The 14,467-nt window shown below is 40.5% G+C and overlaps 1 protein-coding gene across 1 annotated transcript; it reads left to right on the forward strand.

Annotated features, from left to right (window-relative positions):
* lgi1b (leucine-rich, glioma inactivated 1b) lies at window positions 1–14,382 on the forward strand. Its single transcript, XM_030078571.1, has 10 exons — window positions 1–641; window positions 896–967; window positions 3,007–3,078; window positions 3,175–3,246; window positions 6,361–6,432; window positions 7,026–7,195; window positions 8,214–8,378; window positions 9,298–9,518; window positions 10,478–10,724; window positions 12,247–14,382. Exons 1-10 carry the CDS (start codon window positions 439–441, stop codon window positions 12,594–12,596), a joined length of 1,644 nt encoding a protein of 547 aa, XP_029934431.1. The 5' UTR covers window positions 1–438; the 3' UTR covers window positions 12,597–14,382.
* The last annotated feature ends 85 nt before the right edge of the window (window positions 14,383–14,467 follow it).

The raw sequence follows: 14,467 nt of genomic DNA on the forward strand, positions 1-14,467 counted from the left end.
CAGGGAGTCCACGCTTTTATTTTTTTGTCTCATGGCTGCAGCATTCGCAAGACAACTTCTCTCCAAGCCGCACAGACCATGCAATTAATAAGGATTTTTTTTAAAAGACTCTGTTATTTGAATTGTTGAGGCAAGAGGATGGTGTGTTTTCTTTTCATGAAAGCTCTGTGATTGCTCTCTTCTCCATGATCTGCCTGTCCTGCGCCTTGCAGAACGAATCCGCTGGACTGGTGCCTTCCTATTGAGAGGCAAGAGGCATAGACACCAGCCCGCATCCGAGCGCAACCAAAAAACAGCTTGCTGTTTGACCACAAAACAAAAACAAAAACATAATAAGAAGAAGATACACCCTTTGCTCCTGGTGTTGCAGGGTTTACCTCACGTGTATTTCACCTAGAAGTTCATGTGCAGGAGTACTGCTCCAGCGGGACAGACAGTATGGGACAGCCGGACAGAGCAGGGAGAGGATGGAGAGGATGGACGGTGCTGCTTTGGGTCGCCGCTGTCACTCTGGTGCTTGCGGAGGGCAGGAGAGTGAGGCAGCCCAGATGCCCGGCTGGATGCACATGTACCAAAGATAATGCCCTGTGTGAGAACGTCAGATCCGTCCCTCACACCTTCCCCCCCGATGTCGTTTCATTGTAAGTGGCCTGAACTCACACCTGAACAGCCTTTGAGCGTCTTTACCGGCATGTAGCCTAGAGCATTTTGGCTGCATGGTAGCTGTCTCTTTTAATGTTTATATAGGCTGCTGTTATGACTAGTATGGTTATGCCTGTTCCAGTCTTTCATTCAGACACTGTTGTATATGTCTCATTGGTACTCTGTTCTATTCTATTCTATTCTATTCTAATGATGTGACACATCCTCATTCAAAATGTCTTGGGCCATTCAGATCTTTTGTCAAGTCCGGATTCAATGAAATCACTGGAGGGAGCTTCGTCCACACACCTGCCCTGCAGCTCCTGTGAGTGAAGCCTCTTAGATCATCTATCTATCTATCTATCTATCTATCTATCTATCTATCTATCTATCTATTTCTTTTCTTGTTTGGTTTTCTCAGTGGGACAAGTCCATTTTTTAAGCCACTGAAAAGGGTAAACGATAATAGCCTGTGAGGACAGTTATGTACAAATATAGTCCCAGTGCTTTACGCCAACAAACAATGGGACACGGGTTTCCCAGAGGACTCTGTTAGAGCCCGATATGCAGATTTAAAGGGGGATTCTCTGTAATGGTGTCAGGATTATGCAATAGACCACATGGCTGCATCAGCAAACAGCAGAGGTTGAGGGGAAGAGGGGCTGTGTGTGTGTGTGTGTGTGTGTGTGAGAGAGAGAGAGAGAGACAGAGAGAGAGAGAACTCACGTTTTTCCAAACCCCAAACACAGATTTGAAAATAACAAAATAATAACACTGTTGCCATAATAATATCCCACACAGTAGAGTCATAATTGCACTCCACTCATAACCTTGCAAATTGGCTTATTGATGCCAGGCTAATTCTTTTGCTTCGTTGCATCCATTATACGTTGTGTCATGTTAGAACAAGACTCTATTGAGCAATTTGTTATTGTAGACCCACAAATTAACAGCAGGTTTAGGCCCACCCCTCAACTGTGCTCACTCATCGAGGCTGTTTTGTTTACTTCACACAATAGCACACTGTCACCTCACATCGGCTCTTCTCAGCAAAACATTTATCTTGGCATCAATTCCTCCAGGTGCTCAGAGGAGCAAGTTTGTGACTGCAATGAAGGTAAATTAAACTGTCAAAAGTGTAGGAGTAAAAGTGCTTCTTCCTTCTGCCATCACCACTAAGGTGTACTGGAATAATTTACTTCCAATGAAGCACTTGCGCCCTACAGCGGTGAGTGTGGAATTATGAGTATATGTTATTCACATATTCACAGTCTCTGAATGTTACAGAATGTATGTGTCACTTTTATTTCATAGAACCTTTTTGGGTTAAATATTTCAAAAGATGGAAGGCACATAACAGGTCTGCTACTTTGGATGTCAAACCTTTGATGCTTAGTGTCTTAAAAAGATTTTAAATAAATATTAAGACAGTCATTGATGTCATGATGCTCAAACATATACATTTATAAGTCATGACTAAATCAGAGTTACCAGTCTGAATCCTTGTTTTTGGAAAACACAATATGTTGCAGTGGGATGATTGTAATAGGATGACAGACGGTAATATGTTTGAACCTCTGAGGTCCTCCCTCAATAATATCATATCATCTGTTAGTACCATAGTTGCCAGTGTTAGGAGCTGAAAAAAAAAAAAAAAAAAAAAAAAAACATATGGCAACACAAACTTGTTTCTGTCAAATGAATAGGTGCCAGACCATTCCTGGCTGGAGAAAAGAACAAAAACAGAATTTTCTAAACAGTTCCTTTTGGGGGCGTTGTGCTATGAACACTGAAGCACTGCTGCTTGCAACACAGTAAAAAGCAAGCTTACACAATGAATGACTACATGTAAAGGACCACCCCTCCTCCCTCTCCCTCCCTCCCTGCATGGATCCTGGAGTTACAATCCTGTCTGATTCCAAGCTTGTGGTCTATGATAAAGTGAGGATGTGGAGAGTAGCCAGCCTGTTCTCCTCCAATGGGTTTTAGTGGTGATGTGGCCGGGGGAATCATGCATTTTGTTAAAGAGTGACTCAGAAAACACGTAGGAGGAAGCAACCATGTCTTTCTTTCTTTCACTTCCTTTCATACTTCAGTCTTTCAGCACATGCAGTACTGTAGGCAGAAATGCTGAATGACTCTGTTGTCCTCAATGGTGAAATATCTGTCACACCCCGTCTTTTTCTCCGATTCGGCCAATGGGTTGCTGTCACATGATGATGATGACGGTTTCAGTTACATGTATGTTTCCCGTTGAAATGATCCACATAATCATCATTAAAAAAAAAAACAAAAAAAAAAAACAAAGCAACAATCCCATAATGATAAAGCATGTTTAATTGCCTCCCTGCTTTTTCCTCACAGCTTGTTCACAGCCAATTCATTTGACTTAATCGATGAAGATGCTTTCCTTGGTTTACCACATTTGGAATACTTGTAAGTATGAAAGTGTGATAAATGCATCTCATATGAGAAAGATAAACACTGCTACTCTATTAAAATGATAATGAGATATATACGTCTTATTCACAGATTCATTGAAAACAACAAAATTGCATCAATATCCCCGTATGCATTCCGGGGCCTCAAAGCACTTATTCATCTGTAAGTACTTTGGCTTCAAATTCAGTCCGTATTCCTGTGCCTACTTAATTGCCTCAGTATTCCTACTTCCTTCCTTCCTTCCTTCCTTCCTTCCTTCCTTCATTTTTTCCTCCCCCCACCTTCCTTCCTTATTCCTGTCACTTGCCTCATGATTCCTGCTATTCCCTCTTTCTAATCTCCACCCCCTGCTTTCCTGCTTTCCTTCCTTCTTTCCTCTCTTTTTTTTATTTGTTGAGTCTCTCTGTTAGCTATGACACACTCGTTAACCCTAAACAAATATTCTGCACAGTTACATTAACATTAATCCATGAAGTCATTTCTCAGAAAGAAATGCTGTGGGAGAAGGTAATGACACATGAGTTTTTCAGGATAACCTGTGTATCAATTTCCTGTTTCCTGTCACTGGCCGCTTTGTCACTGTCAGAAATGTGGAGGTAGGCAGAAAAGCTGTTGCCAGTGGTACCAATGCAAGGTTAATGGTGGCAGGTGTCAGCTCTCTGGATCAGGTTGCTTAAGGACAGACCATGGTTGCTCTGGGCCTTATCCTTATTGGACCGGCAAAACGCCCAGAGCTTTTCTGCGCACACTGTTGGCAGAAATACTGAAGTATTCTGAATTCTCAAAGGTGATCAAATTGTCATCCCTTTATTTATTTATTTATTTCTCTAAATTAAGTTATTAATATAGCTACTGATAATGTTTTTTTTTTTTTTTTTCTCAAACTAAATTAAATTAAATTAACCTATTAATTAAAATCAGTTAAATTAGCCAAAGTGTGTTATGTGGTCTATTGACCACAGTACCTCTCAGGTCTGTGAGATAATTAAATTGGCCTAAGGACAATTGATTATGTGTCTTGGGCATTTGAAGGACCGTGTTTGAAGATATGATATTGACACAATATATGTTCCTGTTTTCTAGCAACAAACTTCAGGGAGGACGTGAGGACATGGTTTCACCTCCCTCGGTTGTTAAATTTTAACACATTTCCCACTAAATGGCCTTGGTGATTGTGTTTTATAGACTCATAGACTAATGGGACTGGGATAATGATTAGACTTAGTAACTAAGGGCTGACTCAAAGTCAATGCTATAAATAAGCTGTTCATAGTAATGCAACACATGGCCATCAAAGTGCAAAAACCACGGTATGCACGCACTTTGTTTATATGATTGCTCTTGCATTCTGATGTCAAAGGTATTGGTTTTTATTGCTCCATAAGATAAGATAAGATAAGATATTCCTTTATTAGTCCCACGGTGGGGAAATTTCACACATCACAGCAGCAAAGTGGATAGCAAGATACGAAGCACAATTTACACAATAAACAGTATATACAGATAACAGTACCAAGAGCAATATAAACACTGTAAACAAGGAATGAGAAAAATACTCTGTGAACAATTTAAACCACAGAAGAAAAAAAAAAAACAGCCATTTAAAAGATTGCTCTAGAGGTTTTTTTTTTTTTTTTTTTTTTTTTTTTTTTTTTACTTAGCAACGTAGTCCTTCAGCATAGCAGAATACCTCTGATTTCCGTTGGGGAGAAACCACAAAGTTCAGCTTACAAAACAGTGCTTTGTAAACACAAGTCCTCTTCTCTGAAGTGCACAGCCTGAGACTAAAGTTAGAAGAGAATGTGAGTAACTCAAAGGTTAAGACTAAATATAATAACCGTACTGTGACCTTAAACTCAACTCTGACCTAAAATCCGCCCCTGACTCTCTTAAATGTCTTACCTAAAGCACTTTGGACACACCTCAGTGTTTGGAGTACATTTTGGAGTGGGCTAGTAGCTTTGTATGATGGTTTCTAAAGTAGGGTACAGCAGCACCCATTCATCAACAGAGGAGTCAGTGTGGGAGCTGAGAAAACATGATGAATATTTAACTGTTATTTCCTTGAGTTGTTTACACAATGCAGCGCTCTTCAAAATGCATGTATAGTTGTGCTTTTCATCCTGACTTGGAAATCCTAACTTTGCACAGCGGTGGAAGTCGGGGAATCCAGATGGTGCCCAGCAAGCTTAAGAACAGCATAATTCACTTTCATTTCCCTCACCAGAGGGGAATGTACAGGGATGACTATTTGATCACAGGTTGCACTTCTCTGCAGACATACTTCCACATTTATGAAATCATGTTCTAAATCATATTCAGCCACATAATGCGATAAGGTGCCATTCTATAAATGCATATTCCATGGATTTTAGGAGGAGTAAACAAGATTGTTGACACAAAAATGTGCCGATGAATATATTATTAGAGGTCACTTTTATCTACCACATAAATTAAATGCATTATTAAAGGGCACATGAAGGAGTTGTGCTTGAGTTCTGCCTGCTCTGCTCCCCATCTGTTTACACTGTGCAGCCTTCCTCAATCTGTAAGTAAGCTGCCCTGCCTGCCTGGGAGTCTGACTCTTAAATGATTTATGCGGCACTCATGAATTATGCTGACATTTTCATTTCATTTACATCTCATTCTGTTTTGGAATTCAGCCACACTTTTCATCCTGTCTTGAATGATATGTCTCTATAGGAGCGGTTTTTGACTATTACAGATTGGTTTTAGCTGGCTGGCAGAGATATTGTCCATATGAATTCTGTGGAGTAAGAGAGCGCTGCTTAAAAAGTTTCATATGGAAAACAGAATCTCGGTCCTTTAAAGTAGAGCACAAGTAATGCTGACAAAATGAATTATTAGTATCTATGAGCTGAATGTATGAAGTGCTGGATATTACTGTATCCACTCTCTCTACTCACTCCAATTGCTCTTCCTTAATTAATTAATTGCTAATCCCTCTATCCCCTTTCATTTATCTTTTAATTCTATTTCTTCATCATAACACCTCCTTCATGATTGTTCTATGGTCAAAGGAGCATTGTCAGGGCATTGACATATCAAAGCATTACTACTGGATGCCTTTAATTTTGGTGATCCAAGAGTTTAAGCTTATTCTACTGTTCCACCCTCTGTAAATCCCTCTGTATAGCAGCAGAAGCAAAAAGCCTACAATGCAATGCAATGAATGTGCCCTTGATCTGTTAGAGACAGTTTGCTTGCCATTTAATATCTCTGTGTGTCTGTGTGTGTACTCTTTTATTTGATCAGGAGTCTGGCTTACAACAACCTCGAGACGCTGCCCAAAGATGTTTTCAAGGGCATGGACGCTTTGACTAAAGTGTGAGTGGAGTGTTTCTTTGACGCAGGTCGGTTTGTTATCACCCATAGTGTCAGACTAGAAACATTTGTCCTTAAGTCCCACAAAGGCGAGCTCAGTTTCCTCTCTATTTGACGCATGCTGTTTTCATTAACTGATTTATTTCTGAAATCATTCATTGGTATTTGAACGATCAATCCATTCATTTAGCTGCAGGAAATTTTTATGATGTGATGGAGGATGGCGACTTATCGTTTCATTTATCTCCCTTATTTAACAAGTAACACAGTTTAAATTCTGTTATCAGATTCCGTTTCACCTTTGCCTAACATCTGGTTTTGTTGCTCTGTTTGTTTGCCCTGAGGTAACGTTTTTGTTTTGTTTTTTTTACCACCTGATACATGTATAGATATTTTTACATGTTTGGTAGAGTATATATTTATGCCATGTATATTTAACAGTTAATTAGGTGATTCATGTTCCTGTCAATCCATCCCTTTAGGGGTCTGTGCCCATACACCAAAGCAGTTAAAGGAGTGTATATTCATGGTAATATTTAATAACACTTCAACTGACGTGATAATTGAATTTACTATTCATTTACAAATCCATGTAGGGATCTGCGGGGCAACAATCTGATATGTGACTGTAAGCTCAAGTGGTTGGTGGAGTGGATGCACCACACCAACGCCACCCTGGATCAGATCTACTGCAGCGGGCCGCCCATTCACCAGGGCAAGAAGATCAACGACCTGCTGCCACACTCTTTTGACTGCATCACAGCAGGTACCATCTCCCTGTGTGTGTCCTCCCCGTCTCCAGTTCCAACTGTCTCTCATTTTCTCCCGGTCCTTATCAACAACATTATTAAGTTAATTATGTTCTGTTTCTATCGCATAGAAGAATATAAGGCCAAACAAAGACTTTGAGGCAGCCGGGCCTGGCGGTGGAGCCTCATTATCCTTGTCTCTCTGTTCTTTGCCTCTGAAATGTTATCTAATCCACTTTTTCGTGATGTGCTTCAGTGTGAATTCATTTAGGAACTTCAGTAATAACTAGTGCAACTGATGATACAAAAGTGAACTTGAATAGCAGGTTGCTGACAGACCCCTAAACAATTTACTGACTATCACATCTGACTGACCGCTTGTTGACTGAATGGTTCAGTGACTGGTTTTCACATTGACTAGGTGTCTGATTTCTGGACTGACTGATTTGTTGACTGGCTAATTGGCTGGCTGATTGACATGCAGGCGGACTGACGGGCCCTTTTTACACTGGCCAGCAGACCATCCTTACTGATTGGCTTACTGACTGTGGTAGATTTCAAGCAGTTATAATACCACGCAGAATGTTAATCTCCTTAACTGTTACTGCCCTCCTGCTTTTCAACTCAGTGGTGCTTTTCAACTATTTCCTGAAGGATGGGGGTAGTATTTTTTAACAACAAATTTCAAGGGTACATGATACTGAAATATACAACGGTGGCATAGCCTTCTTTGATTGATCTTTGTTGTAATGTTATTACAGTACTATATGTGAAAATGTGAGATCTGAAAATCCAGATTTTTTTGTAATCAACTATATAGTTTTAAAGACTGTGATACTACATAGGCCTACACATACACTTAAATATACATACTATACATCTACACATGTATACTATGTGTGCCATGTATACCATATACATACACAGAGTACATACAAACACATGGATACATACTGTACGTAAAAAGGGAGATTTATGGTAAGACAGGTATAAAATGATAACGTGACTGAATTATTACTGTGTCATGTTTTGCAGAATTTGCTTCCTATCAGTCCCTGAAGTTTGAGTCCATTTCGGTGGAGGCTTTTACCTTTGGAAAAGATCAGTATGTTGTGTTTGCCCAACCCTTTGCCGGGACCTGCAGCTTCCTGGAATGGGATCATGTTGAGATGACCTTCAGAACCTACGACACCATAGAAAGTAAGTTACAAAGTACTGTAGCACAAGCACCATTCAATTAAATTTCACAGCACAGCAAAATGCATCACTCAGCACTGTTATTTCACTGCAGTTGTATTCAAAATGCTGGATATTTTACCATACTATATTGACAAAAGTATTGGGTCACCTACAAATTACACCTACAGGAGCTTTTATGACATCCCATTCTAAATCCATAGGCATTAATATGGAGCTGCCAACCCCAGGAAAACAAGCCCATGGCATTATCCCTCCACCAAACTTTACAGTCGGCACAATGCAGTCAGGCAGGGAACGTTCTCCTGGCATTCATCAAACCCAGACTTGTCTATCAGACCGCCAGATAGAGAAGCATGACTCGTCACTCCACAGAACACATTTCCACCACTCCACAGTCCAGTGGTGACGTGCTTTACACCGCACCATCCAACATTTGGCATTGTGCTTGGTGATGTATGGCTTGCACGCGGCTGATGATGCAGTGATACCACTTACAGTTGACTGTGGAATATCTAGGAGGGAAGAAATTTCACCAACTGACTCGTTACAATGGTGGCATCCTATTACATTACTATTATAGTACCGTGCCTCTTCCTTTCACAAACGTTTATAAAGGCATGGCTATGTGTGTTTTATACACCTGTGGCAATGGGACTGAATGAAACACTTGAATTCAATGATTAAGGGGTGTGCCCCAATACTTTTGTCCATATAGTCTATGAACACTATGTTGCTTGAGTATTTCACAGAGTATATTATACTCCAATAGAATACATAAACAAAGTAGCATAATGCATGTGGGTCTCCTTTTTTTCATCTCTACCCTCAGATACTATTTCTCTCTTCAACCAGTAAACCCATGGTGGCTGACAAACAGCTATGCAATTCTGACCTTTTCTTTCACCTTTTTCTTGTTGAGGCACCTCCACTGTCGTCTGCAAGCCCATGGTGATTGACAACCTCCTCTTTGTCATTGTGGCCCAACTGTTTGGGGGCTCGCACATCTACAAACGTGACACCTCTGCCAACAAGTTCATCAAGATCCAAGACATTGACATCCTAAAGATCCGCAAACCCAACGACATCGAGACCTTCATGACCGATGGAGAGTCTTTCTTTGTTATCGCCGACAGCTCCAAGGCTGGTTGCTTTTCGTTTTTCTGCGATCCCCTTACTTGAATCATTTGCTGAGCTTAAACACTTTATGTCAGATATTTTAGATGTAGCAAAAGAAATTAATATGACCCTGTGGCAGTCATTTTACTTTAAGCCCATATATGAAATGAGAACAGTTATTAAGTGGTGTAACTGATGGTTATTGATTGCTGGTTGGTACTTAGCATTCAGTGTATGCTGTCAGTCTGGCTCCTACCACAAACCTTTCACTTACCAGTACATGAGTGTAAAAACTGAAAAAATGGTGGCGTATCTGGTGTACCACTTGTAAAGGGTCCAATTGTAGTAGTAAAGGGGTTAGGGGTAAGGGGTATGATATTTTAACTGTGGAGAGAGTTTTCACCAATGGACTATGGCTAATAATACTTTGTCATATTACAGTAACACATGGTAGGCTATAGTGAAGAAACAAAACCATGTAACATACAGGTGCATCTCAAAAAATTAGAATATCATGGAAAGGTTCATTTTTTCCATAATTTAATTCAAAAAGTGAAACATTCATATATTTTAGATTCATTATACATAAAGTGTAATATTTCAAGCCTTTTTTGTTTTCGTTGTTATGATTACGGCTTACAGTTCACTTTTTTCACTTCACTTTCACTTCTAGAATACATGAAAGTCTCACTTTTTGAATTAAATTTTTTTGGGGAAAAAATGAACTTTTCTACAATATTTAAATTTTTTGAAATACACCCCTACACATAATGTGAGCTCGCTGAACTAGTCAATCCAGCTGAAGTGTTTGCATGACTCTTACCACACATAGCCTACACTGCAGCTTACAATTTACCTCTTCTCCTCTATAGTTTACTGTTCCTACCACTTTCCCCTGGTTTTCTTCTCTGCAGTCTGTCATTAAGCTTCTGCTCCAGCACAGTTTATGAGCAAATGTCTTTTTGTATGTGCTGCTCCTGTAGGCCGGCTCCACAACAGTGTACAAATGGAACGGCAATGGGTTCTACTCCCACCAGTCGCTCCACCCGTGGTACCGGGACACGGATGTGGAGTATCTGGAGATCTCCAACAAACCCCACCTGATCCTGTCCAGCAGCTCCCAGAGGCCTGTGGTCTACCAGTGGAACAGGAGCCAGAAACAGTTTGAGCGCAGGACTGACATACCGGAAATGGAAGACGTCTTCTCCGTCAAACACTTCCGGGTCAAAGGTGAGAACTGCACCCTGAGTAGCGGTGTATATATAGGACGTTGGGTGGATTTTTATATGGGCAGAAATCACTGTGACATGCAGCCAACAACTGTCTGTCATATTTTGACACCATACTTAGAACAGCTGTGCAAAAAACTCAATGCAGCTAAACATCACTGTCATGGCTCTGCATTGTGTGTGGTTTTTTGTTGAACTCTAGGTCTCTTGTGTTTCCCCCGGACTCTGTGTTTATGGATTTTGTCCTTTGAGTCCTGTTCCCGCTCTGTGTGTCCCTCATGTTTACCTGTTGCTTTGCCCTGCTGTGTCACCCCTCACTAGTGTTTTCACCTGTGTCTTGTGACCCAGTTTGGTAGTGGGGCCTCCTGTGTTTTCAGCCACTCACTGGCCGCTCAGCTTCTTTGTCTGTTCCCTGTGTCTCCCCTTGTCACCTCTCCACGCTTGCTCTGTGTCAGTCTCATTTGCCCTGCCCAGCCTCCCACACCTGCCCTGTGTTGAACTCTTTACCCCTGATTGTTCAGTTCCCTTCCCAGTGTTTCCCTCAGCTACTCCTCTGTGTTCCAGCCCATTCCCTAGGTGTGTCTTGTTACCTAGTTAGTCCCTCGTGTATTGAAGTCCTGTCTTCAGTTCAGCTCTTTGTCTGGTTATTCTCTTGCCACATGTGCTCCTCATGTTCCCTAGTTCTAGCATTTATTATTGAACAATTGTATTCTTCGATGAAACCGGCCTCAGCTCCTGCATGTGTCCAATTTCCCTCCTCCACATGACAATCGCATCATTTTCCGTAATACTGTATCAATTCACTTGCCCCTTGTATTAAATCATTGACTGAATCATTTACACAGTTAATTTCACCTATTTTTTTTTATTAAACTTTATTCTAACCATGTGTTAAGTAGGTGTAAAGTAGGTATTATTAAGCTGTACTGATATATTTTCAGTCAACTCTGTAGAGTATTGCAGCATATTGTGATACAAATTGTATTGGGACCCATGTATCATGATACACACTTCATCATGGGGCTGTACCAATACCCAGTCCTAGTATTTAGCTGGTGTGTGCTAGTTTCAGGAAAGGTTCTTGGAGCAGGATTATGTGTATTCAAAGGTGGGGTTCTGTCAATGCATTTTCCATTATGATAAACTAAAGATTTTAACACATGATGAAAAGTTTAGGTAATTTATCAGCAATTTCATTAGCAATTATGACCTGCTTTCTAGTTGTTTTTAATGTACTAACTGTAGCTCTACATTGCTCTTTAGGTCATTTACTTTCATTTTGTCACATATGACCTCATGCCTGCTGTGTGCAATATGAAGCTATGCCCATTTCCACTGCCATAAAAACCGACCCATGAATTGTCTCCACATATTATGCTCTGGAGTATTTAATTTCTTCTTTTCAAGGTGAACCGCTCAATCACATAAACTACTTCCTTCTGCTTTACTATTTCAGCTGCGTATTCAGTCTTTTATAATGTGAGACACTGAGTTCTTTCTTTGAATCCTTTTCCCTCTCCAAGGTGAGCTGTTCATCTGCTTGACAAGGTTCATCGGGGACTCCAAGGTGATGCGCTGGGATGGCGCCATGTTCAAGGAGGTCCAGACATTTCCTTCCCGCGGCTCTATGGTGTTTCAGCCAGTCTCCATCGGCAACTGGCAGTATGCCATCTTGGGCAGCGATTATTCACTGACGCAGGTCTACCAATGGGACACCAAGAGGGGCCAGTTTGTCTCATCACAGGAGCTGAATATACAGGCACCCCGGGCGTTCTCGCTGGTATCCATTGACGACCGGGAGTTCCTGCTTGCTTCAAGTTTCAAGGGGAAAACTCAGATATATGAGCACCTAATGATCGACCTGAGTAATTAAAACCACCACCGTTTTGGGACAAACCATGTATTTAAATCCCGTTCCTTTTTTCTTTTCTTCTCTGTGATTTATTGAACTTTTAAGACCCAAAAGAATCGGCAGAATGAATTAGAAGTTTCCTTCTAAGTACAGACTGACCCCCAAGGGAGATTCAGTCAGAAACTCCAACTATCTGAAAGATTTTTAAATATGATTCAGCGCTTTTTAAAGTGATGGGAACTAATAGGGCATTGCTAAGCAGTCCAGGTCCAGTTATCAAAATGCATTCATTTACTGTGATCACTTGGTTGCATTTCAGCCTTACATTGAGTGTAAGGCTCCAGATTACTAAAACATATTCTATAGTGCCCCAGATGGCTGATGCAACCTGCTGCAGCCATTTCATTTTCATATGGGCCTTGAGGTAAAGTGCATGATATTTGCATCTTGCTCTCTTCCACTTTGGGAATGCCTTATTTTCCATTTGAAAAAAAAAAAAAAGAAAAAAAAAAACTTTTTTCCATTTGAATTGCGAAATGACGATCTTCCAGGTGGAAAAGCTCTGATATCATTGCTTTTGCCACCTCTTCCTGACCCAGCTGCAGGTCTACTCCATTGGACCTAGCCTGCTATGTTCTAAATGAAATGCTTGTGCCATTCAACACTCTAAATAAAAGTAAAATATATTATAACACTTGTAAGCATTAGATAGGAAAGACTTAGGGATTCCAAGATTGTAAAATTAGAGCTTGTTAGTGCCACTGACCTTGGTACAAGATAGACAGAGTTTGTAAATCTAACCCACTTGGTGATTGTCCCTCCTAGGATAACCTTGGTTTCATTGTGTGAGAGGCAAGTCACAGAAATGTAACTGAATCCTTTTCAAGATGTAGTCTGACGCACGTTCCACAAAAACAATGAAACAGTAGCAGTGAATGGAGAGACTGCTGTGGAGAATGCTGCTGAGCACTGATAGAGGAGGAAATGTTAGAACGAGCAGGGCCTGAGGATAACACCAAGCACCAACCAAAATGCTTTTATATATTTCAACTCTACTAGCCACTTTGGCAGCTAGCCAGCCTATGTTCAGTGTGTGCTTCCTAAAGACAGTCACTCTTAAAGAAATTACAAGTCTGAAGCCACTTATCACTGACTAACAAAAAAGTTTTCTGCCCTGATTATGACCATCAGTTTGGTAAGACAGTACGCATGATGCAGACACACTCATAATGTTGATTCCTGATGAATGACTCGCTAGAAGCGTCGCACTGTGTGGCCCGGCCCTCTCTCTCTTTCACTGCACTCTTGCCCCTTTTCTCCCTCGGTGACAAAGCCATTGTTGTCTTTACTCTGCAACTAAAAGCCAGCCACTGTGCAGCACCTAGCACCTGTAGCTTCACATGTTCCACTTACCCCGACACGGAGGAAACACAGCCCTGACAGCAATTAACAACTTGACTGACAACAGTTTGCCAAATAAAATGTTTACGTTTTTACAATGTTGTGTAAAGTAATTTATATGATACTGCTTTTGTATGTAGAGGGGACCACACTCAGTGTTTTATGATTCAAAGTATTAGAATTTAGTGTAGATATTTGAAAAAAAAAAAACCCAACACACAATACACCCACTTGCTAAAATTCTGTGTAACACTTTTGCAAAACATATAAAGTATTTCCGTCCGTCTAATTTAGTTAGTAAAGAGTAGATGATGTAACAGTCCCTAGCCATTTCTTTGTTTTGTTATCTTGCCCTATATGTACAGTGGTAATAAAATGCTTAATAAAATGTTCAATCATAAATGTACTTCTTTTCAGTTTTTTGTTGATTAAGCAGTAAAAATTATGTGTTTCAAAAGTCACATAGTACATTCAATTAAATCCAAATGTAC

This window comes from Myripristis murdjan, chromosome 19 (assembly GCF_902150065.1).
Source record: "Myripristis murdjan chromosome 19, fMyrMur1.1, whole genome shotgun sequence".
In the NCBI taxonomy this organism is placed as follows: domain Eukaryota; kingdom Metazoa; phylum Chordata; class Actinopteri; order Holocentriformes; family Holocentridae; genus Myripristis; species Myripristis murdjan.

What these genes read in the sequence shown, in the direction of transcription:
- lgi1b (XM_030078571.1), top strand. Translation starts at nt 439, where the DNA reads ATGGGACAGCCGGACAGAGCAGGGAGAGGATGGAGAGGATGGACGGTG. An exon ending in CCCCCCGATGTCGTTTCATT is followed by an intron (nt 642 to 895) that starts GTAAGTGGCCTG and finishes TGGGCCATTCAG; the next exon opens with ATCTTTTGTCAAGTCCGGAT. An exon ending in TTACCACATTTGGAATACTT is followed by an intron (nt 3,079 to 3,174) that starts GTAAGTATGAAA and finishes TCTTATTCACAG; the next exon opens with ATTCATTGAAAACAACAAAA.